Source organism: Saccoglossus kowalevskii, chromosome 8 (genome assembly GCF_978046115.1).
Source record: "Saccoglossus kowalevskii chromosome 8, keSacKowa6.1, whole genome shotgun sequence".
NCBI lineage: Eukaryota > Metazoa > Hemichordata > Enteropneusta > Harrimaniidae > Saccoglossus > Saccoglossus kowalevskii.
The window spans coordinates 32,526,041-32,553,474 of record NC_140648.1 but is presented as its reverse complement, the minus strand read 5'-3'; the positions used below and the strand labels follow the sequence as shown (position 1 = coordinate 32,553,474).

The 27,434-nt window shown below is 36.9% G+C and overlaps 1 protein-coding gene across 1 annotated transcript in view; it reads left to right on the top strand.

Moving 5' to 3' along the window:
• The window catches only part of LOC102803519 (transient receptor potential cation channel subfamily M member-like 2), a 53,492-nt gene extending 30,074 nt beyond the window's left edge, over window positions 1-23,418 (top strand). The window contains exons 18-27 of the mRNA XM_085502843.1: window positions 578-803; window positions 1,179-1,481; window positions 2,300-2,443; window positions 2,980-3,234; window positions 17,666-17,840; window positions 18,182-18,338; window positions 18,592-18,779; window positions 18,976-19,108; window positions 19,732-19,839; window positions 22,380-23,418. Coding sequence (XP_085358969.1) covers window positions 578-803; window positions 1,179-1,481; window positions 2,300-2,443; window positions 2,980-3,234; window positions 17,666-17,840; window positions 18,182-18,338; window positions 18,592-18,779; window positions 18,976-19,108; window positions 19,732-19,839; window positions 22,380-23,199 — 2,509 coding nt within the window. The 3' untranslated portion in view covers window positions 23,200-23,418. The remainder of the gene's footprint in view (window positions 1-577; window positions 804-1,178; window positions 1,482-2,299; window positions 2,444-2,979; window positions 3,235-17,665; window positions 17,841-18,181; window positions 18,339-18,591; window positions 18,780-18,975; window positions 19,109-19,731; window positions 19,840-22,379) is intronic.
• The last annotated feature ends 4,016 nt before the right edge of the window (window positions 23,419-27,434 follow it).

Sequence of the window (27,434 nt, the reverse complement as noted above, 5' to 3'; positions counted from 1 at the left end):
TGAATATGTAAAATTCAGCATAGGACACATTATCTTAATGATAAAACCATGAATTCAAAACCCACTGAATATGCCTGAAATGATAAATCAGCAAAGCCCAGTGAAAATTAGTCATTTTACAGTATTAGTTAATAGCGTGCTAATCACTGCTGATCTGCTATTTAGAATTCCTTTCACCTTCAAACATATTTAAATTTGTATGACCTTTGTACTGTGAATGATAGCCAATCACAATCCTTAACCAAAGCACATGTTTACAAGACTGAATAAATTAGTTGACTGTAAATATATTCAGATAAAATGAGCTTTGAAGTAAAACCAATCATGCAGTTCACCATTCAAATTCAAACCACTATCTAGCATAATTGTTTACTCTTACAAACACACATGCATAAAAGTGAAACTCAATAAAATGTCCATGTTCTTTTTAAAAATGCATGAATTCCATATAGCAACTCTAGTAACTGTATTGTCATATATTTACTGGAATCCTTGTTAGCTATTTTACATGTGGTGGTCATGCACACATGACAACCTAGGGTAAAAAATAATAGTAGTTCACCTGTCTTGTTTGTAGGGAATATCAACTATTGGGTAGAGATGTATTAACCGAGTGTTACAACAGAGACAAGAAGAAGTCCCAGTTACTTGTTGTACGGGAATTACCTCACTGGGGACATACAACATGCATGTCAATTGCCGACTCAGCGTCTCAAATGGAATTTATGGACCACAGTTGCTGTCAAAATAAACTAAACCGAATTTGGAAAGGAAATATGCATTTACATACATCATATTGGAGGGTTAGTATCTCCTATATACCGGTATTTTCAAATTCACATTTTGCATGTACAAAGCAAATTTATTGTGGGAGAAAAATTTACTTGTAATATACAAAAGTTAAATGTTATTATAGTATGTGAAACTCACTAAATCTATCTGAAAAATGTTTTGAAAATTTATGCTAAGATCAGTTTAGCACATATAAGACATACTGGTAATAGAAACCAGGTTAAAACAAAATCTTATTGGTACTCATTATGTTGTATATTTCATTTATTATTTTTTGAAAATATGAAGAAACATGTTCATTCAGAATAAATGCATGTTTGTCATCTTTGTCATGAGATCTCTCATGAAAATGAAAACTAATACAATTCTGTCTCTACCCTCTGCAGTTGATCCTGGCAGTTATTCCATGCTTCATATTTCTAATCAAATTCTCTACGAAAGAAGAAGACTATGACGATGAGTGGGAGGAGCATGTTGAGTACTATGATGCAGTGGATGGCACGAATACACGCCCACAGTTACAGACACGAATCACTGGCATTAGCTTAACTGAGCAATCTCTAATGCACAGATCCACTTCAAGGAAGATTACTAAACTTGGTTTATCTACTGAGTCAGACAGACTCAGTATCTTTCGGGCTATTTATTATTTCTATACAGCACCAGTTACCAAGTTCATTCTCAATGGTGTACGTATAATATATATCAATCTTGCAAAACAACTTTTCCTTTGGTTTCAATAACCAATTGACTGTGGTATAATTGTTTAACTGAATTTAAAATATTAGCAATGAAATCCTCAGATGGAATTTTGGTTTTCAAGTAATATTGAAAGTAATGATGCTTCACTATTTGTATAAATTGACTTTCTATATACTGTCAAATACTTTATTTTAGCTGGAATTTATATTTCCTGAAAAGATATTTTGGTTGTTTTTCATGAATTTTTTTCACCGTTTTTTGAAGAGTTGAATGCAAAATATATGAAAAAATGTAAATCCCTTCTGCTAAAATAAATTTCAAATGAAAATAAAGTAATTATTAGTAGTATAATAATCATTACCGGTATATAATAAAAGGTTATTACAAGGATACCTCAAAGTATGCACGAAGACAGTACAGTGGGAGTATCAACCAACACGCAGTGGAGGCAGTGGAGGTCATGCAACAGCGTACTGTCTGAGTGCATACTTTGAGGTATCCTTGTAATAACCTTTTATACATCCTTTCCTTGCAATGATACATCATACGTGCATAATCACTTGGTCATTAACACTACTGTATGTTACAGGATCCATTCATTTTTTCCTGTCTTTTCATCATTATGATTAGTCCCATCAGACTTTTATTATTCATTTGTCCATACATCCTTCTTGAACATGTCTTGTCAAAAATAAAAAAAAAATTCAAACATATTATCAACTGTTTCTCAGACATGATATCTTTTATTGTTTATAATTGACACTGACTTGTTTATAATATTTGTCTGTTTCATCTGGCATTACAGCTTGTGTATGTGATGTTCCTGGTGATGTTTAGTTTTTTCACATTAACTGATTTACGACCTGCTAGTCAGCCTGCATCACCAGGTAAATGGGAGTGGTTGACGATGATATGGGTTGCTAGTCTTGCTTTAGAAGAAGGCAGACAGGTCAGTATGTAGTATTCATTAATTGTAGATTGAACTTCTTTACACCTCTTTTCACGTTAAAGTTAGCCTACAACCATTTCACTACTTCAGTAAAATTGAGTGAGTTCCCACAAAGTAGCCCCAATGTATTTTTGTATATTTTTTTATGGATATTGTAAATCAAACTCTTCAAAATTTGACTTTTTTCTGCACTATATAAGTTTATTGAAAGTGTGAAAAATTAATTGCACAGTGATTCAAAATTCAGGATTGAAAAGTCTAATTAATTCTGATCCATGTTATTAACCATTTGATCACCATATTTTTTTCTGCCAAAACTTTGATGCAACATTTTACCTATTTGTAACTATTTTTCTATATTATTTCTATAACTTTTTACCAAATGGACATAAATTTCTATTGGCTAAAGATCTTGATCAAAATTATGAAAAAAAAGGGTTATATGTGGGTTTTATTTGTGACTTTTTTAAAAGCCTAAAATAAAATCAGCTTGGTGCATTATATAACTCATACTGTGTGTGTTAATATTATTTCAGATTTTGGTTCGAGAAGCCAAGTCACTACGCTTCAAGATTCGTAGCTGGTTTGATGATGTTTGGAATAGATTTGATTTGGCCATGATATTGTTATATAGCATCTCAATAACTCTACGCTTCTCATTGGATGGACCTCAGTTTATGATAGCCAGAATCATGTACAGCATAACCCTGATGGTTTTCATGTTCAGATTACTACATATGGGATTCTTTCAGAAAGAAATTGGACCCAAAATCATCATGATCAAACGAATGGTAAAGTGCTGGATGTTTTCATTGTTTGTGAACACCATGGAATTTTCTCTAAGACTATTATCCTGTAGCAGCATTAATTCTTATTATTATACAGCTGCACTTTTTTATTGAAAAAAAATTGATAATTCCTACATTGACATTGACACCATGTATAAAGCACAGATTGATAATTCCTACATTGACATTGACACCATGTATAAAGCACAGATTGATAATTCCTACATTGACATTGACACCATGTATAAAGCACAGATTGATAATTCCTACATTGACATTGACACCATGTATAAAGCACAGATTGATAATTCCTACATTGACATTGACACCATGTATAAAGCACAGATTGATAATTCCTACATTGACATTGACACCATGTATAAAGCACAGATTGATAATTCCTACATTGACATTGACACCATGTATAAAGCACAGATTGATAATTCCTACATTGACATTGACACCATGTATAAAGCACAGATTGATAATTCCTACATTGACATTGACACCATGTATAAGCACAGATTGATAATTCCTACATTGACATTGACACCATGTATAAAGCACAGATTGATAATTCCTACATTGACATTGACACCATGTATAAAGCACAGATTGATAATTCCTACATTGACATTGACACCATGTATAAAGCACAAATTGATAATTCCTACATTGACATTGACACCATGTATAAAGCACAGATTGATAATTCCTACATTGACATTGACACCATGTATAAAGCACAAATTGATAATTCCTACATTGACATTGACACCATGTATAAAGCACAGATTGATAATTCCTACATTGACATTGACACCATGTATAAAGCACAGATTGATAATTCCTACATTGACACCATGTATAAAGCACAAATTGATAATTCCTACATTGACATTGACACCATGTATAAAGCACAAATTGATAATTCCTACATTGACATTGACACCATGTATAAAGCACAGATTGATAATTCCTACATTGACATTGATACCATGTATAAAGCACAGATTGATAATTCCTACATTGACACCATGTATAAAGCACAAATTGATAATTCCTACATTGACATTGACACCATGTATAAAGCACAGATTGATAATTCCTACATTGACATTGACACCATGTATAAAGCACAAATTGATAATTCTTACATTGACATTGACACCATGTATAAAGCACAGATTGATAATTCCTACATTGACATTGACACCATGTATAAAGCACAAATTGATAATTCCTACATTGACATTGACACCATGTATAAAGCACAAATTGATAATTCCTACATTGACATTGACACCATGTATAAAGCACAGATTGATAATTCCTACATTGACTTTGACACCATGTATAAAGCACAGATTGATAATTCCTACATTGACATTGACACCATGTATAAAGCACAGATTGATAATTCCTACATTGACATTGACACCATGTATAAAGCACAGATTGATAATTCCTACATTGACATTGACACCATGTATAAAGCACAGATTGATAATTCCTACATTGACTTTGACACCATGTATAAAGCACAGATTGATAATTCCTACATTGACATTGATACCATGTATAAAGCACAGATTGATAATTCCTACATTGACATTGACACCATGTATAAAGCACAGATTGATAATTCCTACATTGACATTGACACCATGTATAAAGCACAGATTGATAATTCCTACATTGACATTGACACCATGTATAAAGCACAGATTGATAATTCCTACATTGACATTGACACCATGTATAAAGCACAGATTGATAATTCCTACATTGACATTGACACCATGTTAATGCTTCAATAAATGACACAAGACACAAGGTTTTGGCAAAAGTGGAAGGGGGAGCGAATTGCAGACGCAGGCGTCGCAGCGAACAGCTCCATGATGCGACTCGCCTGTGAATTGCATCATGACGCCGAGCGCGTGGTACCTGGTTGCAACCTTCCACCAGCAGAGACTGTACAGGCGGGCGTCATGGCTGGCGTCCCCCTGGCGGGAGCCTGCAGATAGACTCACAACCCCAGGGGGATGGACAGCGTGGGTACCCGTGTAAAGTCTGCTTGGTCTGTGGTGGAAACCCCCTTACCTGTTTATTGCTAAGGTTGTTCATGAGCAGATAAACATGAGTTACACTTGAAGTTGAGTGAGATCGGTAATGGTATAGAAATTGGTATATAGAGACCTTTGCATGAATGGGTGGGTGGGAGGTCTGCTGAGACGATGTGTATCGTACGGTGCGGCAAAATGAACTGATGCTTGAAGAGGATGCGAGCACGGATAAGCGAATGAACAGTCTGGTGTTAATTAATGTAAATCCGACTGAAGGACGAAATGTGAGCAAATATTGCATGAAGTACAATGTGGCATGGGAGGTGTCAAAATATGAAAGGGGGATGCCAGCTTAGTCAATGCATGTCATAATTGAGCATTAACACAGATTATAAATTATATTCATAATCATACTATTAATGCTTCAATAAATGACACAAGACACAAGGTTTTGGCAAAAGTGGAAGGGGGAGCGAATTGCAGACGCAGGCGTCGCAGCGAACAGCTCCATGATGCGACTCGCCTGTGAATTGCATCATGACGCCGAGCGCGTGGTACCTGGTTGCAACCTTCCACCAGCAGAGACTGTACAGGCGGGCGTCATGGCTGGCGTCCCCCTGGCGGGAGCCTGCAGATAGACTCACAACCCCAGGGGGATGGACAGCGTGGGTACCCGTGTAAAGTCTGCTTGGTCTGTGGTGGAAACCCCCAAATTTAAAGGCAGGATGATGTGTTACAAAGTCTATCGCGATAGGATAAAACAAAGCATGGTTAGACCGATAAAACATTAAACTAAATACACTGCAAATACATGTAACGAAAACGAAATGAAATCTCAAGACAAATGTCGAAATTACAGTTAAGGAAGAGCAAGTGACAAGTGACCCGGAACTGAGCGGATGATGCTGGGGGGTGTGCGAATGTACGTCTGGTAGGCGTCGCTGCGCCACCTGCCCAGTGCCTTGATCAACCAGTCCGGAAGATTTGCGTCGGCAGCTGTCGTGGCTGCACCACTGCGGAAACTGTGAGTAGTGTAATGGTTAACATCTGGTACAGATGCGCGAGTGAGAAGGTCTCGAATGTGGTTGCTAACAGCTTGCCGCGTGAGGAAATTACTGTTGGCGAACTGGAATGCGGGTAGGTGAGCGACGGAACTATGTAGTGCTTTGTACGCCTGGTATGCCTGCACAGCGCAGACCGATGACTGTGAGGGTGCGATGATGATGTTACATCCCCGGCGGAATGGGTCTGTCTTAGACGCCTTGAGCGCAATGACGAGGTCTGTGTTGCACGTGATGTCTGCCGTCAGTAAAGTGCGTTGTGGATCGAAGGTCATTGACGTGGGTGCGACAAATTCGCTGACTCTCAAGAAGCCGAAGAACGCCAGTGTAAAGGCAGACCACAACATAGCTTTGTCATGGTCGCAAATAGTGGGATGGTTTGCGACGGTGTTCTTAAGCATTCGCATTAGTGCAATGGTGATTGGGAGTTTTACACGATTTGGCACGCCGTGATGTCTTTTAATGCCTTGCATAGTGAAGTGAAGCAGGAGGTCGTCGCGTATTGATGAGGTGAAGCCAGCTTCGATGTGTGCACGGATGATAGCTGCGAGGTAAACTTTTAGCGTGCCATAGGTAAGTGACGATGTTGCGAGATGTGTCATAAACAGAATCGTTGAGCGTTGCGTTAGTGGATAAGGATTCATTCCATACATGCGACAGAAGAGAAGATAGCGAGTTTGTCCCGCATGATATGTCCGTCGTGTACCTGGTGCAATGCTCAGGTTGATGTAGTGGCAGGCTTGTTGTGTGAGGTTGACGGGACCACGTCGCACATCGGAGCCGTTAAGAGGGTGCACAGGTCCGGAGTTTTGGTTGGGACCCTGTCTGCCTGAGGTGCCAGTCGTTGAAACCGCAATATCTGTTGGCGAGAGAGAGAGTCAGCGATATCGTTATTAAACCCTGAGATATGTGAGATCATGACGTGAAAGTTATTAGATGCTGCAGTGAAGAACAGCAGTCGGACAAGTTGCATGATCCGTGGACATGATGAGGAGCCTTTTTTCCATATTTGGACAACTGATATGTTATCGCAGTGAAACCGTATTCGAAGACCATACCACGAGTGGCCCCAAATTAAGGAAGATAGTAGAATTGGTAGAAGTTCCTTCCAGGCAATAGAGTATAAAGGGTCATTTGTAATGAATGTAGGCCAGGTGTTTGCGAACCAATGACCCTCCCCGTAGCCAAGTGTTGCTGAGGCGTCTGTAAACAGTTCGAATTCTGGGGACGGTATCCAGTTTGGGTTGAGGAGGGATGCTGTGCCGTTCCAAGATGGCAAGAAGTCACACCACCATTGAACGTCGTGCCAGAATTCGTCAGTGAGTGTTATGACTTGAGAAAGACTGGTGGCTGTCATGCTGATATCAATCATGCTCCTCAGGAAGATGCGGCCGGCTGGTATGCACTTACATGCGAAACTGAGGCATCCAATGAGGGAGAGCAATTCACGTTTCGAGCATGTATGGCGGGTCAACCAGCTTGGCAGCTTGACAAGTAGATCCGCAAGTTTGTCCTTAGGTAGTCTAATAACCATGTTGACAGTGTCAAGCTCCACCCCTAGAAAGGTGATGACAGAGCAGGGACCCTCAACCTTTTCTGTAGCAATGGGTACCCCCAAGTGGTGACAACTTTGCAGCATAACATCCATATTGTGCTGGCAGGCGTTAGAGTTTGCCGGTCCAACTGTCAGGAAATCGTCTAGGTAGTGTAGAAAATCCTTATTCCTTGCGCGATGACTAACGATCCAGTGAATGGCATCAGCAATGCGGTTGAAGAGGTATGGTGCTGAGCGAAGCCCAAATGGCAGCACACGGTCGAAGAAATAGCATCCTTCCCAAAAAAACCGGAGCAGGTGCCAGTCTTCCTTCCGAACTGGGCATAAGCGAAATGCGTGTTTAACATCGATTTTTGCGAGTAAGGAGCCATGGCCATGCTTGTGAATGAAGGCTACAGCATCATCGATGCGTGAGTAGACCAATGAATGATCTTCTTTTGAGATATTGTCATTGACGCTGTCAAGTGTAGGTTGGGAGAGATCCATGATAATGCGAAAACCCCCACTTTTCTTAGGCCGTAGGCCAAGAGAATTACAGACAAAGTTTTTGAGGGGAGGACGTTTAAATGGTCCGATAGTGTGACCAAGTTTGAGTTCTTTTTGGATTGATTCTGTGATGATAGAGGGGTTGATGCGAGCGGACTTGGCGTTGCGTGTAGATCTTGGGTAGTGCTTGCCGCGAAATCCAAGGTTAGCCCCATGAGAAATGTCAAATAAAATGGCTGCTACGAATGATTTGTCCGGGTGATCGTGCAGTTCTTGCGCAAAGGAATCGAGCTTAAGAGGTGTGCTTGGGTGCATATTTTCGACCACGTGAGCTGGCATGATCATTGGCGTGAAAGGGTCGTGGTGTGTAGCCACGAAAAAGCTGGTTTTTCGTCTCGGTATCGCGGTGGCTAGTGGCAGTGTGGCCTGCAGAGTGGCAAGACGAACAAATGTGGAGACGATTATACCGGCATGGAGTTTCGCAGCGATCTTGATTGAAATTACGGCACACTGTATTGTTATAATTGTCAGCAGATTCGTTCACCCATGTATAAGGATTCCTGCTTCGTTGGCATTCCTGTTTGGTATGACCTTTCTGATGACAGTCAGGACATGTTGGAATGAGCAGATGGAGTTTTTGTTGACAGAATTTGTAGTCAAGTTGGTTGTTAGGCAAACTCCAGTTCCGTAGGCCAGGGTAACGTGAGTAATCTAGACGGAATTCTTTGTCATAGGTGACCCATGCTTCTGGCTTGAACTCAAGAGCTCGGCTGGCGATGTGACGCTGGTAATTGAATAAATGTACAGCCTCATGGGGAAAATAATGTGCCCTATAGGCAGCAAATGTTGACCAACATTCCAGCCAGTTTGCTAAATCGCGAATTTCATTCTTTTTTGCATGTTTTGAGAGAACAGCGACTGAGGGATCGTCAGAGTCCAAAGCCACTCGGGTGTTTGAGATCTGGGTGGCATTTGGTTTTCTTGAGTCAGGGTGTAAATCGGACAAATCAACAAACTTACCCCGGTTTGCTAGTTGATTGAGTATTTGCTGGTCGACGTATGGTAAAAACAAGTCTGCAGGTGGGATGATAGGAGGAACTGCAATGCTGGCATTGTTCATCATCGGCATCGCCTGTGTCGCAGTGTTGATACCGGAAGCGGAAGTGAGAATGCCCTCACCGGCGAAACGTTGTATGGGAGCGGCCATGTTGGTTGCGTTGAAATGACCCCCGGTAGCAAAACTTTGTTGACTAGGATTAGCGTGAGCTAGCGATGCTTGGCTTGTAGTAGCTGGAAGTTGTTGAAACATCGAATTGTCTTGATGAGCGGTATTATTGTGTACGATCGCATTATGTTGACTAGCTATTGGCAAGGTAATCGGAAGGCTGTTATTTGTGAGAGAGTCAATTGGCGTCGAACTTGATGGCGTTGTTTGGCTTGGGTCGCGTGATGACACGAGGCTTGCCGACAGTTGTGGAGCAGCCGGCGGTTGCGAATTATTATTCGGCTGCGTTTGACAGTTTCCTTGCTGTTGTAGGCTACGAACGAGATCTGCGAGTTCGCTTCTGCTAACTGTGATGACATCGCTGGGGAAGTTCGTGGACTGTAGTACAGTGGGATCTCCATTGTGTGCTGACGATTCTTGCGGAGGTGAGTCAGTTACGTCTATAGTCGCAACATTTTGGAAGCGAGCTGGAGTACGACGATTTCGTTGAGACTTGCGACCGCCACGGCTGGTGTTAGATCTTCCGCGTCCTCGAGGCATGTTGGAACTGGATGTTGTGAAGAAAAACTGGTATTTGTGACAAAATGAATGGCTGAAATGCTTTAGCAAGGAATTCTGCTGAGACGATGTGTATCGTACGGTGCGGCAAAATGAACTGATGCTTGAAGAGGATGCGAGCACGGATAAGCGAATGAACAGTCTGGTGTTAATTAATGTAAATCCGACTGAAGGACGAAATGTGAGCAAATATTGCATGAAGTACAATGTGGCATGGGAGGTGTCAAAATATGAAAGGGGGATGCCAGCTTAGTCAATGCATGTCATAATTGAGCATTAACACAGATTATAAATTATATTCATAATCATACTATATAAAGCACAGATTGATAATTCCTACATTGACATTGACACCATGTATAAAGCACAGATTGATAATTCCTACATTGACATTGACACCATGTATAAAGCACAAATTGATAATTCCTACATTGACATTGACACCATGTATAAAGCACAGATTGATAATTCCTACATTGACATTGACACCATGTATAAAGCACAGATTGATAATTCCTACATTGACATTGACACCATGTATAAAGCACAGATTGATAATTCCTACATTGACATTGACACCATGTATAAAGCACAGATTGATAATTCCTACATTGACATTGACACCATGTATAAAGCACAAATTGATAATTCCTACATTGACATTGACACCATGTATAAAGCACAGATTGATAATTCCTACATTGACATTGACACCATGTATAAAGCACAAATTGATAATTCCTACATTGACATTGACACCATGTATAAAGCACAGATTGATAATTCCTACATTGACATTGACACCATGTATAAAGCACAGATTGATAATTCCTACATTGACACCATGTATAAAGCACAGATTGATAATTCCTACATTGACATTGACACCATGTATAAAGCACAGATTGATAATTCCTACATTGACATTGACACCATGTATAAAGCACAGATTGATAATTCCTACATTGACATTGACACCATGTATAAAGGACAAATTGATAATTCCTACATTGACTTTGACACCATGTATAAAGCACAGATTGATAATTCCTACATTGACATTGACACCATGTATAAAGCACAGATTGATAATTCCTACATTGACATTGACACCATGTATAAAGCACAGATTGATAATTCCTACATTGACATTGACACCATGTATAAAGCACAGATTGATAATTCCTACATTGACATTGACACCATGTATAAAGCACAGATTGATAATTCCTACATTGACATTGACACCATGTATAAAGCACAAATTGATAATTCCTACATTGACATTGACACCATGTATAAAGCACAGATTGATAATTCCTACATTGACATTGACACCATGTATAAAGCACAGATTGATAATTCCTACATTGACATTGACACCATGTATAAAGCACAGATTGATAATTCCTACATTGACATTGACACCATGTATAAAGCACAGATTGATAATTCCTACATTGACATTGACACCATGTATAAAGCACAGATTGATAATTCCTACATTGACATTGACACCATGTATAAAGCACAGATTGATAATTCCTACATTGACATTGACACCATGTATAAAGCACAGATTGATAATTCCTACATTGACATTGACACCATGTATAAAGCACAGATTGATAATTCCTACATTGACATTGACACCATGTATAAAGCACAGATTGATAATTCCTACATTGACATTGACACCATGTATAAAGCACAGATTGATAATTCCTACATTGACATTGACACCATGTATAAAGCACAAATTGATAATTCCTACATTGACATTGACACCATGTATAAAGCACAGATTGATAATTCCTACATTGACATTGACACCATGTATAAAGCACAAATTGATAATTCCTACATTGACATTGACACCATGTATAAAGCACAGATTGATAATTCCTACATTGACTTTGACACCATGTATAAAGCACAGATTGATAATTCCTACATTGACATTGACACCATGTATAAAGCACAGATTGATAATTCCTACATTGACATTGATACCATGTATAAAGCACAGATTGATAATTCCTACATTGACATTGACACCATGTATAAAGCACAGATTGATAATTCCTACATTGACATTGACACCATGTATAAAGCACAAATTGATAATTCCTACATTGACATTGACACCATGTATAAAGCACAGATTGATAATTCCTACATTGACATTGACACCATGTATAAAGCACAGATTGATAATTCCTACATTGACATTGACACCATGTATAAAGCACAGATTGATAATTCCTACATTGACATTGACACCATGTATGAAGCACAAATTGATAATTCCTACATTGACATTGACACCATGTATAAAGCACAGATTGATAATTCCTACATTGACATTGACACCATGTATAAAGCACAGATTGATAATTCCTACATTGACATTGACACCATGTATAAAGCACAAATTGATAATTCCTACATTGACATTGACACCATGTATAAAGCACAGATTGATAATTCCTACATTGACATTGACACCATGTATAAAGCACAGATTGATAATTCCTACATTGACATTGACACCATGTATAAAGCACAGATTGATAATTCCTACATTGACATTGACACCATGTATAAAGCACAAATTGATAATTCCTACATTGACATTGACACCATGTATAAAGCACAGATTGATAATTCCTACATTGACATTGACACCATGTATAAAGCACAAATTGATAATTCCTACATTGACATTGACACCATGTATAAAGCACAGATTGATAATTCCTACATTGACACCATGTATAAAGCACAAATTGATAATTCCTACATTGACATTGACACCATGTATAAAGCACAGATTGATAATTCCTACATTGACATTGACACCATGTATAAAGCACAAATTGATAATTCTTACATTGACATTGACACCATGTATAAAGCACAAATTGATAATTCCTACATTGACATTGACACCATGTATAAAGCACAGATTGATAATTCCTACATTGACATTGACACCATGTATAAAGCACAGATTGATAATTCCTACATTGACTTTGACACCATGTATAAAGCACAGATTGATAATTCCTACATTGACATTGACACCATGTATAAAGCACAGATTGATAATTCCTACATTGACATTGACACCATGTATAAAGCACAGATTGATAATTCCTACATTGACATTGACACCATGTATAAAGCACAGATTGATAATTCCTACATTGACATTGACACCATGTATAAAGCACAGATTGATAATTCCTACATTGACATTGACACCATGTATAAAGCACAGATTGATAATTCCTACATTGACATTGACACCATGTATAAAGCACAGATTGATAATTCCTACATTGACATTGACACCATGTATAAAGCACAAATTGATAATTCCTACATTGACATTGACACCATGTATAAAGCACAGATTGATAATTCCTACATTGACATTGACACCATGTATAAAGCACAAATTGATAATTCCTACATTGACATTGACACCATGTATAAAGCACAGATTGATAATTCCTACATTGACACCATGTATAAAGCACAAATTGATAATTCCTACATTGACATTGACACCATGTATAAAGCACAGATTGATAATTCCTACATTGACATTGACACCATGTATAAAGCACAAATTGATAATTCTTACATTGACATTGACACCATGTATAAAGCACAAATTGATAATTCCTACATTGACATTGACACCATGTATAAAGCACAGATTGATAATTCCTACATTGACATTGACACCATGTATAAAGCACAGATTGATAATTCCTACATTGACTTTGACACCATGTATAAAGCACAGATTGATAATTCCTACATTGACATTGACACCATGTATAAAGCACAGATTGATAATTCCTACATTGACATTGACACCATGTATAAAGCACAGATTGATAATTCCTACATTGACATTGACACCATGTATAAAGCACAGATTGATAATTCCTACATTGACATTGACACCATGTATAAAGCACAGATTGATAATTCCTACATTGACATTGACACCATGTATAAAGCACAGATTGATAATTCCTACATTGACATTGACACCATGTATAAAGCACAGATTGATAATTCCTACATTGACATTGACACCATGTATAAAGCACAGATTGATAATTCCTACATTGACATTGACACCATGTATAAAGCACAGATTGATAATTCCTACATTGACATTGACACCATGTATAAAGCACAGATTGATAATTCCTACATTGACATTGACACCATGTATAAAGCACAGATTGATAATTCCTACATTGACATTGACACCATGTATAAAGCACAGATTGATAATTCCTACATTGACATTGACACCATGTATAAAGCACAGATTGATAATTCCTACATTGACATTGACACCATGTATAAAGCACAGATTGATAATTCCTACATTGACATTGATACCATGTATAAAGCACAGATTGATAATTCCTACATTGACATTGACACCATGTATAAAGCACAGATTGATAATTCCTACATTGACATTGACACCATGTATAAAGCACAAATTGATAATTCCTACATTGACATTGACACCATGTATAAAGCACAAATTGATAATTCCTACATTGACATTGACACCATGTATAAAGCACAGATTGATAATTCCTACATTGACATTGACACCATGTATAAAGCACAGATTGATAATTCCTACATTGACATTGACACCATGTATAAAGCACAAATTGATAATTCCTACATTGACATTGACACCATGTATAAAGCACAAATTGATAATTCCTACATTGACATTGACACCATGTATAAAGCACAGATTGATAATTCCTACATTGACATTGACACCATGTATAAAGCACAGATTGATAATTCCTACATTGACATTGACACCATGTATAAAGCACAGATTGATAATTCCTACATTGACATTGACACCATGTATAAAGCACAGATTGATAATTCCTACATTGACATTGACACCATGTATAAAGCACAGATTGATAATTCCTACATTGACATTGACACCATGTATAAAGCACAAATTGATAATTCCTACATTGACATTGACACCATGTATAAAGCACAAATTGATAATTCCTACATTGACATTGACACCATGTATAAAGCACAAATTGATAATTCCTACATTGACATTGACACCATGTATAAAGCACAGATTGATAATTCCTACATTGACATTGACACCATGTATAAAGCACAGATTGATAATTCCTACATTGACATTGACACCATGTATAAAGCACAGATTGATAATTCCTACATTGACATTGACACCATGTATAAAGCACAAATTGATAATTCCTACATTGACATTGACACCATGTATAAAGCACAGATTGATAATTCCTACATTGACATTGACACCATGTATAAAGCACAGATTGATAATTCCTACATTGATATTGATACCATGTATAAAGCACAGATTGATAATTCCTACATTGACATTGACACCATGTATAAAGCACAGATTGATAATTCCTACATTGATATTGATACCATGTATAAAGCACAGATTGATAATTCCTACATTGACATTGACACCATGTATAAAGCACAGATTGATAATTCCTACATTGACATTGACACCATGTATAAAGCACAGATTGATAATTCCTACATTGACATTGATACCATGTATAAAGCACAAATTGATAATTCCTACATTGACATTGACACCATGTATAAAGCACAGATTGATAATTCCTACATTGACATTGACACCATGTATAAAGCACAAATTGATAATTCCTACATTGATATTGATACCATGTATAAAGCACAGATTGATAATTCCTACATTGACATTGACACCATGTATAAAGCACAGATTGATAATTCTTACATTGACATTGACACCATGTATAAAGCACAAATTGATAATTCCTACATTGACATTGACACCATGTATAAAGCACAGATTGATAATTCCTACATTGACATTGACACCATGTATAAAGCACAGATTGATAATTCCTACATTGACATTGATACCATGTATAAAGCACAAATTGATAATTCCTACATTGACATTGACACCATGTATAAAGCACAGATTGATAATTCCTACATTGACACCATGTATAAAGCACAAATTGATAATTCCTACATTGACATTGACACCATGTATAAAGCACAGATTGATAATTCCTACATTGACATTGACACCATGTATAAAGCACAAATTGATAATTCCTACATTGACATTGACACCATGTATAAAGCACAGATTGATAATTCCTACATTGACATTGATACCATGTATAAAGCACAGATTGATAATTCCTACATTGACATTGACACCATGTATAAAGCACAGATTGATAATTCCTACATTGACATTGACACCATGTATAAAGCACAGATTGATAATTCCTACATTGACATTGACACCATGTATAAAGCACAGATTGATAATTCCTACATTGACATTGATACCATGTATAAAGCACAAATTGATAATTCTTACATTGACATTGACACCATGTATAAAGCACAGATTGATAATTCCTACATTGACATTGACACCATGTATAAAGCACAGATTGATAATTCCTACATTGACATTGACACCATGTATAAAGCACAGATTGATAATTCCTACATTGACATTGACACCATGTATAAAGCACAGATTGATAATTCCTACATTGACATTGATACCATGTATAAAGCACAGATTGATAATTCCTACATTGACATTGACACCATGTATAAAGCACAAATTGATAATTCCTACATTGACATTGACACCATGTATAAAGCACAGATTGATAATTCCTACATTGACATTGACACCATGTATAAAGCACAGATTGATAATTCCTACATTGACATTGACACCATGTATAAAGCACAGATTGATAATTCCTACATTGACATTGACACCATGTATAAAGCACAGATTGATAATTCCTACATTGACATTGACACCATGTATAAAGCACAGATTGATAATTCCTACATTGACATTGACACCATGTATAAAGCACAGATTGATAATTCCTACATTGACATTGACACCATGTATAAAGCACAGATTGATAATTCCTACATTGACATTGACACCATGTATAAAGCACAGATTGATAATTCCTACATTGACATTGACACCATGTATAAAGCACAGATTGATAATTCCTACATTGACATTGACACCATGTATAAAGCACAGATTGATAATTCCTACATTGACATTGACACCATGTATAAAGCACCGATTGATAATTCCTACATTGACATTGACACCATGTATAAAGCACAGATTATTTGCTCTATTAGTAGTTCATGCACATCTGGTGTATAAATGAAAGAAGTATGTATATGATCAGAATAAGTCTACAATACATACAACTTTTCATTTACTTAATATGCTTCAATTACAAGGCAAGAGTTCCTTTTGTACCCCCCCCCATCCCTAACCCTAACTCTAACACTCACTCCCATTTTCTGTTTTCTTTCCTCATTATAGTTGCAAGACATGTTGTTCTTTGTTATAATATTGATAGTTTTCATGATGGCATTTGGTGTGGCATGTGAGGCTTTATTATATCCCAACCATGAACCATCACTCATGTTAATTCCTAAAGTAATCTACAAACCATACTGGCAGATGTATGGTGAACTTTTCTTAGAGGAAATTGAAGGTGAGTGTCTGTTATTGTTTTTAGTGTTGTGCTTGTATGCCATAATAATGGTATTAAAATGTGATTTATTTTTTGATCACAAGTACTACCTATGTTATTTACATAAACACATGCACTACCAATAGAGCAATGGGAAATAATTATTTGTATCAGATTATTAAAACCAAAATTGTTGATAAATTGATGAAGGTCACAAGTATGAAATCTACACAAAGCTACCACCTTCCTGTCTTGAGTACCCAAGTGCAAAATTGACTTGATTTTGGATCACTGTTCCATGATATTCATGAAAACATAATAGATTTACAAAATATTCACATTTGCATGTTTTTTTTTTGCAGGTCGCCTTGATAATGAGACATGTCAAGCTGAACCTCGCTTGAATGGTCACTGTCCACCAATGCAAGATGATTTTCGGTGGGTTGTACCATTTTTCACAGGGGTGTACATGCTGTTATCCAATGTGCTATTGCTTAATCTACTCATTGCTATGTTCAGGTGAGGATTGCATATTTTGTGTTATGTACATCGCTAACTTATTCACATTATGATTGTCACATCCATTGAACAAGTTAAGATTGCTGCTAAACTTGGTATATATATATATCTAATATTGCAATTACAATTCTGCATACCGGTAGTTGTAAAAGATGATATATCTAGTTGCAGACACACCAAATAGTATATTGGAAGTTGGGATATTATTGTACCAATTTATTTATTATATTGTTTTTTATCTCTCCTGTCACAGTTACATATTCCAGAAAGTAAATGATAAATCTGAGACCATTTGGAGATTTTATCGATATGAGTTGATTTATGAATATTTTGACAGACCAACACTAGTGCCACCACTGATATTTTTCAACCATATCTGGAGACTTTATTGGTACATTGTTAGTCGATGTAGAGGATCTCCTAACCCATCTACAGATTTCAGTAAGTGTTGCGCTCATAATAGAGGGTGCACTCTTATTCATCTTGATCGGCTTTGCCACCCAACATTTGATTCTCATTTGATGATGAGGGCACTGTCTTCACAGATATCTTCATTACTTTCAATATTCTTTATTTTTATTTTTATTGTAAATTGATATATCAGTGTTGTAAAAGTGCTTTTCTTCTCTCCAAACAGAACTTAAACTTGATGAGGATGAAGTCTTGGAACTCAACAATTTTGAGAAAAAACAAGTGGATAACTACTTTATCAAGAAACAAAAGAATACTGACTTGATCCCAGAAATTCGAATGCAGAAAACTGGTCAAAGGTATAATTTTCTTTTTTAGTTTCAAGGTAGAACACTATTCAGATGTCCAAATTATGTCATTATATGTGACTTGTGATGTTATAAGAATAAAGAAAAGTACCAAATGAAAAGGATTTATTTTATTATTGACATTAAAATAATGCTCTTCACATGTATTGCCATTCTAGACTATGCACTTGTCTCAAAATCGTTGCCTGCTACTTCAATACAAGGACAGTCCAGTGCATATCTGTTGTTCTATGAATCGATTGTTCTAGGGGCTTATGAATTGAGTTCTATTTTGGCAGCCATTTAGATGTTAGATATTCTGCTTGCATCTCAAATGCATATTCTCCAGCTATATTGTTAGTATACAAACACAATATATTGTTACACACATCTTTATATTAATGTCATGGTCCTATATACAATGGCTGACTTGCTCACTGTATAGATCTTAAAAATAGACTGACAGGTTTTGTACAAAAAAAAAAACATATATAAATAAAGACCATACATTATTCATATAGATACAATAAGACAAAGGGAAGTGACATTCTTATTAATGGCTTGTTCAGTAGTGAATTACTGTCTAGAATTGAACCATAATCATTTTTTTTATCATTTATTTCTATATTTTTCAGACTTGATCAAGTAATGTTAGAACTTGAAGACATCCGAGAGTCTGTCACTACTGGTCACTGGGGTGGCACTGGCCGTATTAGCGATTCAGCTGTCTCTTTACAGGATGTGTAAGTTGCCATTATACTGTATGTGTACTGTGAAATATTTTATTAGTCCCTGTTCGGACGCAGTCCGAAAACAGGGACTTATGGTTTGACCTCTGCGTGTCCATGCGTCCATGTGTCTGTGCATCTGTGCATGCGTCCGGACCTATATCTTAGACATGCCTGGACTGATTACATTCAAACATACATCATATATAATATTATACATATGCACATCAATTTGTTTCCCGATCTGATTCAAGATGGTCGAATAGTGGCCATTTTGTACTGAAAAATCAAGCATTTTTTTCGGGAAAAGTTCTGACAGCGTCCATGTTCGCAGATCGAGCTTCGCCTTAGATTGAGACTGCGTGTATAGTGTGTATTCTTTGCCATCGCAAAAACCACCCTGAACTGGCCTCAAATTCAAAGTCGTCATATCTGAGTTGTGTGCTTTGCATTGGGTGATGGGACCAGAGAGTAGAGTTCCGGCAGACCATTCTTGTCGGACAATTTCGCATGTTTTTTTGTTCAGTCCCATCTCTCAGTCAACTTTGAAAACAAATTTACTTGTATTTTTACCCACCTACGAATATTGGGCTCAACCACTGCTAGATCACGTGCAACCCTTAACTTGGTTTCACCTCTTCTTGACACGGTCGATCGCTGTGAGTTTATGGTGTACGAACAGGCTTGATAGCTTTCGCTTTGACATGCTGCTCAATTGAGAAATAGAAATCAGATAATGAATTCAACTCATTGTAGCAAGTTTTTTAGAGGTATACCAAAATGGGACCGGCCGAGAAGTACGTACGGTCACTACTCGACACTCCTGTTGACACCTTGAGTAAGGCCACTGTTGCTCATTGCGTCTCAGCAATTGACGGACAGTAGGTGTTAAGTTGTCTCTTTAACGGTTAGTTAACAACATTAGTCTTTGTACTTCAAAACTGCTGTCAAAACACAATAGAAATTTTGGGAGCCATCCAAGTACCCACGACTTAGCCGAATCGCGACTTACCGAGGCGCGACTTAGCGAGGGGTCACTGTATATGCTATGATTTAAGGATGGATACATGTGTGGTAGATGTGGTTTGGCGGTCTAGGCTAGGATTTCAAAATGGTCTCTGCAGGAGTCGGGAAGGCAAGATAGAAATTTTATAGGGGCAGACTGACATAATAAAGCACAATACACATTCGAATAAAATAATAACAACTAAATTTAATACTAAATATCCCTATCACAATTAATATGCTAGCATATAAAGAGAAAGACTTATCTGATCAGCTTAGTGAAAAATGGTAATAAAGAGTCAGTGTCAAACTTCAGTGATGATCACGTGATGAAAGTCAAGCCCACGGTGTATACATTGTAGTTCTCCCACACAATGGAGATGAGGAGAGTAGCTGTGCGCAGTTGAGTAAAGTTATTGTAGCAAGTTCAGATCTGGAGCTCAATGCGGTAGCAGACAGCAAGTAGTCAAGCAGTGACACAAAGGTACTGGCAAAGATCAGGAATAGGTAGCCTACATAGAGTTATCCATCATTGGATACAGAGTCATTTGTAACCCCTATAGTCTGTGGTCTTTCCAGCTATCATTGACTGTATGTAACAGTACAACGTACAGTGTCATCTTGCAGGAGCCTCATACTTGAGCTGTTGACTGCTAAAAGTTTCACTGGGGACTGACTAAATGTTAGTTTAGCAGCTGTTGGTCAATGTCATTGGTAATGCAACAATAAACACATAGTTTCTCATGTGTATCTGTTTACGGAAGATGGGCAGTTTTAATTACTTTATAGGGGAACCGCCCTTGAAACTTGTCATCATCTTGTGATATAGAATCACAGTTGTTACCTTAGTACTTGACAGTTCCCACAGCTAAAGCTGGGCCCAAGAGTGATAGAATGTCTAATATTAAGTTTACTCAGTACATCAAAGGTCTGTTTCACACATGGCAGACATTTTGTGGAAATAACTGCATCCCTATGGCTTGTTTCAATTCTATTCTCTGTGCTTAATTTGATTGAAACAACACCACATCTCAGTCACTATGAGAACAACTATGTTTAATCATCTTTATCTCAGCCACTAATGTTTATTCCTGAATTAGGTTACATGTACATAGTTCATTCACAGAACAACGTTTTGTCACAACAAGGGAGGTGCCTGGTTGAATGTTATGGGCATATGAATTTAAAAAATGTCTTTTGAAAATTTGTCTCACAAAAAAATGGTACAACTGTATAGCTCCTTACTTCTTGTATAGCCACAATGATAGTCACACTGTACTGTGTCATTTGATGATTTTTATAGTATAGTATATTTTATTTGACACAAAAAAATGCATGAAAAATACATAATCTATGGTCAATATATATTATATATATATTAATATATATTATATATTATGTAAAACAAATTATTTACTTCTTGTTAAAGGTTTATGTTCAAATATGCTGAATAAGGCTTACTTGAAGGTTGACACATTAATATTACACATACTGTTAAAATAACTTCATTGTATCAATAATAATTTTTCCCTGTTTATTTGTCGTCACAGGGCTCGTAAAGTGATGTCAAGTCAGAGATCACCATCTGAATCCTTTATATCAGGATTGGCAACAGACAACACAGATAGTAGAAATGATGAACTGAAAGAAAGAGTTGAAAAGCTAGAAGGCAATATGGAGAATATTATCGATCTATTGAATTCAATTCAAACTACTCAACAAGAGATGATAAAAGTTGAGAAAGAGAAGGTTTTGAAAGAAGCTAAAGAAGTTCATCATGTGTATTATACGCAAACACCACAAACCAAGCATTCAAAACACAATCTCCATGATGATGAGGAGCGACGACAGTTGCTGAGACTTGGGAGTTCCTTTGAGGGTGTGGACACCACAGATCATGCTGAGCCAGGACTATCAGAGTCCACCTATAAGAAGCTAATACTACAGGGTTCATTGCCATTGTCTCCTGGATCATCACATGCTGTTAGTATTGACAAGGTAGACAGTGACTACCAGAGGCAACCACCACTGACTTACCGTGAACGACTTTTGCAAGGTTCTTTACCAACCTCCCCTGCATCTACTGTTGATGGTGATTTAGATACCGGCTTGACACATCAGAAGAAATTACACCGTCATCCAACATCATCTTCATTACCTCATGCAGTTAGTACGGAATATGAACCACAAACCTATCGTGACCAACTCCTTTATGGTACTGCACCTAGTCTACCATCTGAGGCTTGGCTGTCAAAATCACGAATCAAGCAAAAAGAAAAACCACCATCACAGCTTTCATATCGAGAACAATTGATACACGGTTGTCCGAAAAGTGGTACAGATGAACACCATTCTGATTCTAATTTGTGAATGAATGCCCTCTATAGTGAATCCAGTATTTATCTTGACACTAGTTTGTACAGATTAATAATATGACTAGGTATATTAATATCGTGATTATTTGTCTTCTATAAAAAAAATTGAATATTATCTAGGATTTATAAGATCATATAGAACATATGCAAGTGTGCTATATGCAATAAATCAATTCGACAAATTAATGCTTATTTTAATACAAGTTAGAGAATATAAAAAACTAATCAGTGTTCATCTGAGGGTGTTGTTCATTTTATTTGTATAATTGATTCCTAGCGACAACTGCATTCTGTGATGCTATAGACTTTTTTTTACATTTTATGTTTTTTTTTTTCATTTCTTTGCTAATTTTGGATCAGATTAAAATGTTTGAAACAATATGAACAAAATTATCAGTTTGAGAAAGGTGACAAATGTTGGCTTTGATATTGAAAGACTCAATTGAAGGGATAGTCAGTGGAGTCAGTACATCACATGTGTAAGTGATTTCACTTAGATAGTACAAGGTACTGTCAAATTACAAATTTTCACTGGGTTTAAATTTCACTGATTTACTATTTCAGGTATATTCAGTGGGTTTTAAATTCACGGTTTTATCATTTAGATAATGTGTTCTATGCTCAATTTTACATATTTCACTGGTTTTTTAGTGCATTTTTCAGTCAGCGAAATAAGCAAAATTAAAACCCAGTGAATAATTAACTCTTTTAACGGTAACAGTTACAAATGATGCATACACAAACTGTCAGAGCTTTAAATGCATTGTAAATACTGTCACACAGTAGCATTCCAGTACTGGAGTATCTTTTGTTTGGGATCTTTGACGTAATTATGCACACATGCAACAAATTCATTCTAATTAATGTGTATAAAATATGAAGGTTATAGTGTAACATATCAATCATAACTGTATATGTTTGTATAGTAGATTATAGTTTTTGTAAATATCTTTATAAAAAAACACCATAAAATTCCAATTTTTGCAAGATATATTAAAGGCTGAATATGTATAGGACAGGATATCTTTTTATAACCTGAAGTGTATATGTAGAAATATGTAAATATTATTATACACACATCTTGTCTCTGTCATTCCATATTTTTAATCAGGTTGTAAATTATGTGAAATTTGAGAGACGTTTTTTGCTCGATAATAATTGGTGAAGATTATGATGCAAATAATAGTAATGAGGATTTTGTACAGATAATCATAGTATCTCTATTTTTAATGTTTTCAGCAATGTATGCATTTACATATTTTATACTTTGTATATATATAATATTTCAGTTTTTGACCGTCCAATATCTATCATCTACAATCAAGTGGTAAGTGTCCACACATTTATATAATAACATGTGTTTATTTTACACATATTGTATTTAATACAATATCAAATATTGTTGATTTTTTTGTATTATTTAATAATCTTGTTTGTGTCGTTCCTTCCTAATAATGCCTTGATTTGTGTAATTACGTACACCTAATTTAGACATATTGGGTTTATTTTGCAAGACATAAATCCTGCTCAGGACTAAGCCTTATGATACTATGACAGGAAGAGTCCAGGTGGCTTCTGGGAAATAGCTGAATATATATTTAGTTTCACTGAACTTATTTTTATTTTATGCTGACATACAGTGTTGCAGAGAGCTACAATGTGTGTTACAAATTATTTGGGTATAGAACTTCAGATCAAACACTTTTTTTCTTACATCCCTTATTTTTCAAGACGGCTGACATTTCCAAATTTGATAGTGTAGAAAACCGGTTAGAATCTTGTTTTTATGGCTTTTCATAGCAGAATTCAAAAATAAAAATGTCAACTATTGACTTGTTTTTGAATCTGTTTAAGTGTAGCTGTGTATATCGCTTACCAGTTTATACATTTTAAGTTGCTTTTGAAGGTATGATGTTGCAGCATTAAATATGGAGAGTTATTGAAAAGTCTTCTATGTCTGTTTCTATTTTTTAAAACTTTGATGGCAACTGCATTGTATATTGGTCTCAACCTTGATGACAATTAAGTTTGCCACTCTCTTTCTCTACATGGTAATGACATCTTTTTCGTAAATGCACCCATCAGTCCCATCCCACGATTTTCCATTAGTATTAAATGATGCTAAAGAAAAACATACCTTTAGTTGTGCGTATTGGTAACAGAAACAATTGGTTGCCATACCAAGGCCAGTGTAAGCAAAGTGTACATGGTCACATGTTAATAATGTGTTAACACCATTCACTACGTTTAATTACCCACCATAGACTTCGGTCAGTCAAAATGACTATTTTGAACTGTAGGCATTAATCTACGATTCTTATTAGGGGCCCGTGTCCTGTGTGTACCGCTAACAAAAAACTTGGCTGATGCATTTGACCACTTATTGGACTTCATTGTGTCAGTTTTTTAATTCCAGACGCAACACAACTGGCTGAGTGCTGGACATAGTGGGTGGTTTGATGGGTGGATGTTGGTTCCCTGCGGAATATAGGCCTAATGCTTTCCACTGAACCAAGCACTATCCGATCGGTGCGGTGTCTGATACCGAAGCCAGCAGAGTTTTGAGCTAAATCTCACGCCCCGACCGGACCCTTCGGTTTCTTTCGTGGGCCCCGGTACAACAAATTTTTGTTTGGTGGGACAGGTAAAGGGGGAAGGCCACGCCCTGACAGCAGAGTTGCGACCCATTAACTTTTGAGTTTGTGGCCGGCACACTAGAATGCATTATGTGACATCTCCACGACTCTGAAAACTCAGAACACGGCTCGCATGGCTACACGGGTTATCTCGCAATGTCATCTGACAGGGACTACCTCTGTGCAGCGGGATGCTGTTTTGGCAAGCTAACTGAGTCACTGGGTCAGTTACGCAGACTGGACCTCCTCCACCCTCTTTTGATTTGAAGATGGAAGGAGCAGTCTTGGTGCTTCGGGATGCCATTGACCAGATGGTACAGGTGAAAGTGGAAAAACGTAACAACCAAAGTTGGCATGCACCCACTGGCCTCCGGGGGAGGAAAGAGAGTGGTGCGTCCCCCAGGAAAAAGGAACCAGGTGGTAGATCCTTCTCTCCCTTGGGTGTTCGCCCATCCAGGTCGCAGGGGAAACAAGTTTGATGCTTCCGTCTGCGACAATGGGGATGGGCATATGTTCAGCACGGACAGAGTCTGAACTTCTTGACTCCTACAAACCTTAAGGGGACTCACCTCGATGGAACGAGAGATTGCTGCCAAGTAGAACTGCCGAACCCATGGTCACACACAGATTGCGCCGGTGTATTCCGGCTTGGTGGCAGCGAGTAATTGATCCCTGGACATTCCAGGTGGTAAAACACAGTTACAGATTTTGTAAAGCAAGAAGTAATGATTGCATGAGACAATACTGTAAAATAATTTATTTTCACTTCAACTCATTAAAGACGAGTGAAAATAAACTCCAATAATATATTTTTAGCAAAAAATATTTGCACTGTTGCATGTACTAATTGTATGGTTGAAAGGATTAGGGGCATGCATAGTAAATTTGGCAAGTAATGTAATTTATGCAAAATATTAACTACGACCTTCACGTAAATGTAAAAACTTTATTACTTAATCAATATGGATGACAAGAAATGTTCTGTCTACCATGGATATATGATTCATCCCGCTATTAATGATAAACTATGACTCAAATATACAAATACATCTACAGAATTTGCAATCGCTTCGCACAACTTCCTATGACCTCTACATGCTCCGAGTGATAGTACGCTACTTTAACGGCAATTTTCAAAATATGTATTTATGTTTTCGAACTTTTGACTATGGGACCCGTCAATATAATATCACCTACTCACACTACTGTTTACGTAATTTGAAATATACTCGAATTGGCGGCTATTTCATTTTTGAAACTGTTTTAAACTTGATAGCGTTTGTACAAGTAACTTCTTGAATTGACCTATGACCTCTACATGCTCCGACTGATAGTCCGCTACTTTATCGACAATGTGAGAAATATATATTTACGTTTTCAAACTTTTGACTATGGAACCCGTCAATATAATATATGTAACATTGCCAAACAAATCTACAAACTTTGCAATCGCTTTTCATAACTTTGTAAGCAGTTTGTCTTCGATTTTCGGTTCGCAGTTGCGATAATCTGCTTACATATCGGGAATTTTCTAGACATTGTAATGTATTCACACAAGTCAAACCAGTGAGGCAGAAATAGCTTTTATTCATTC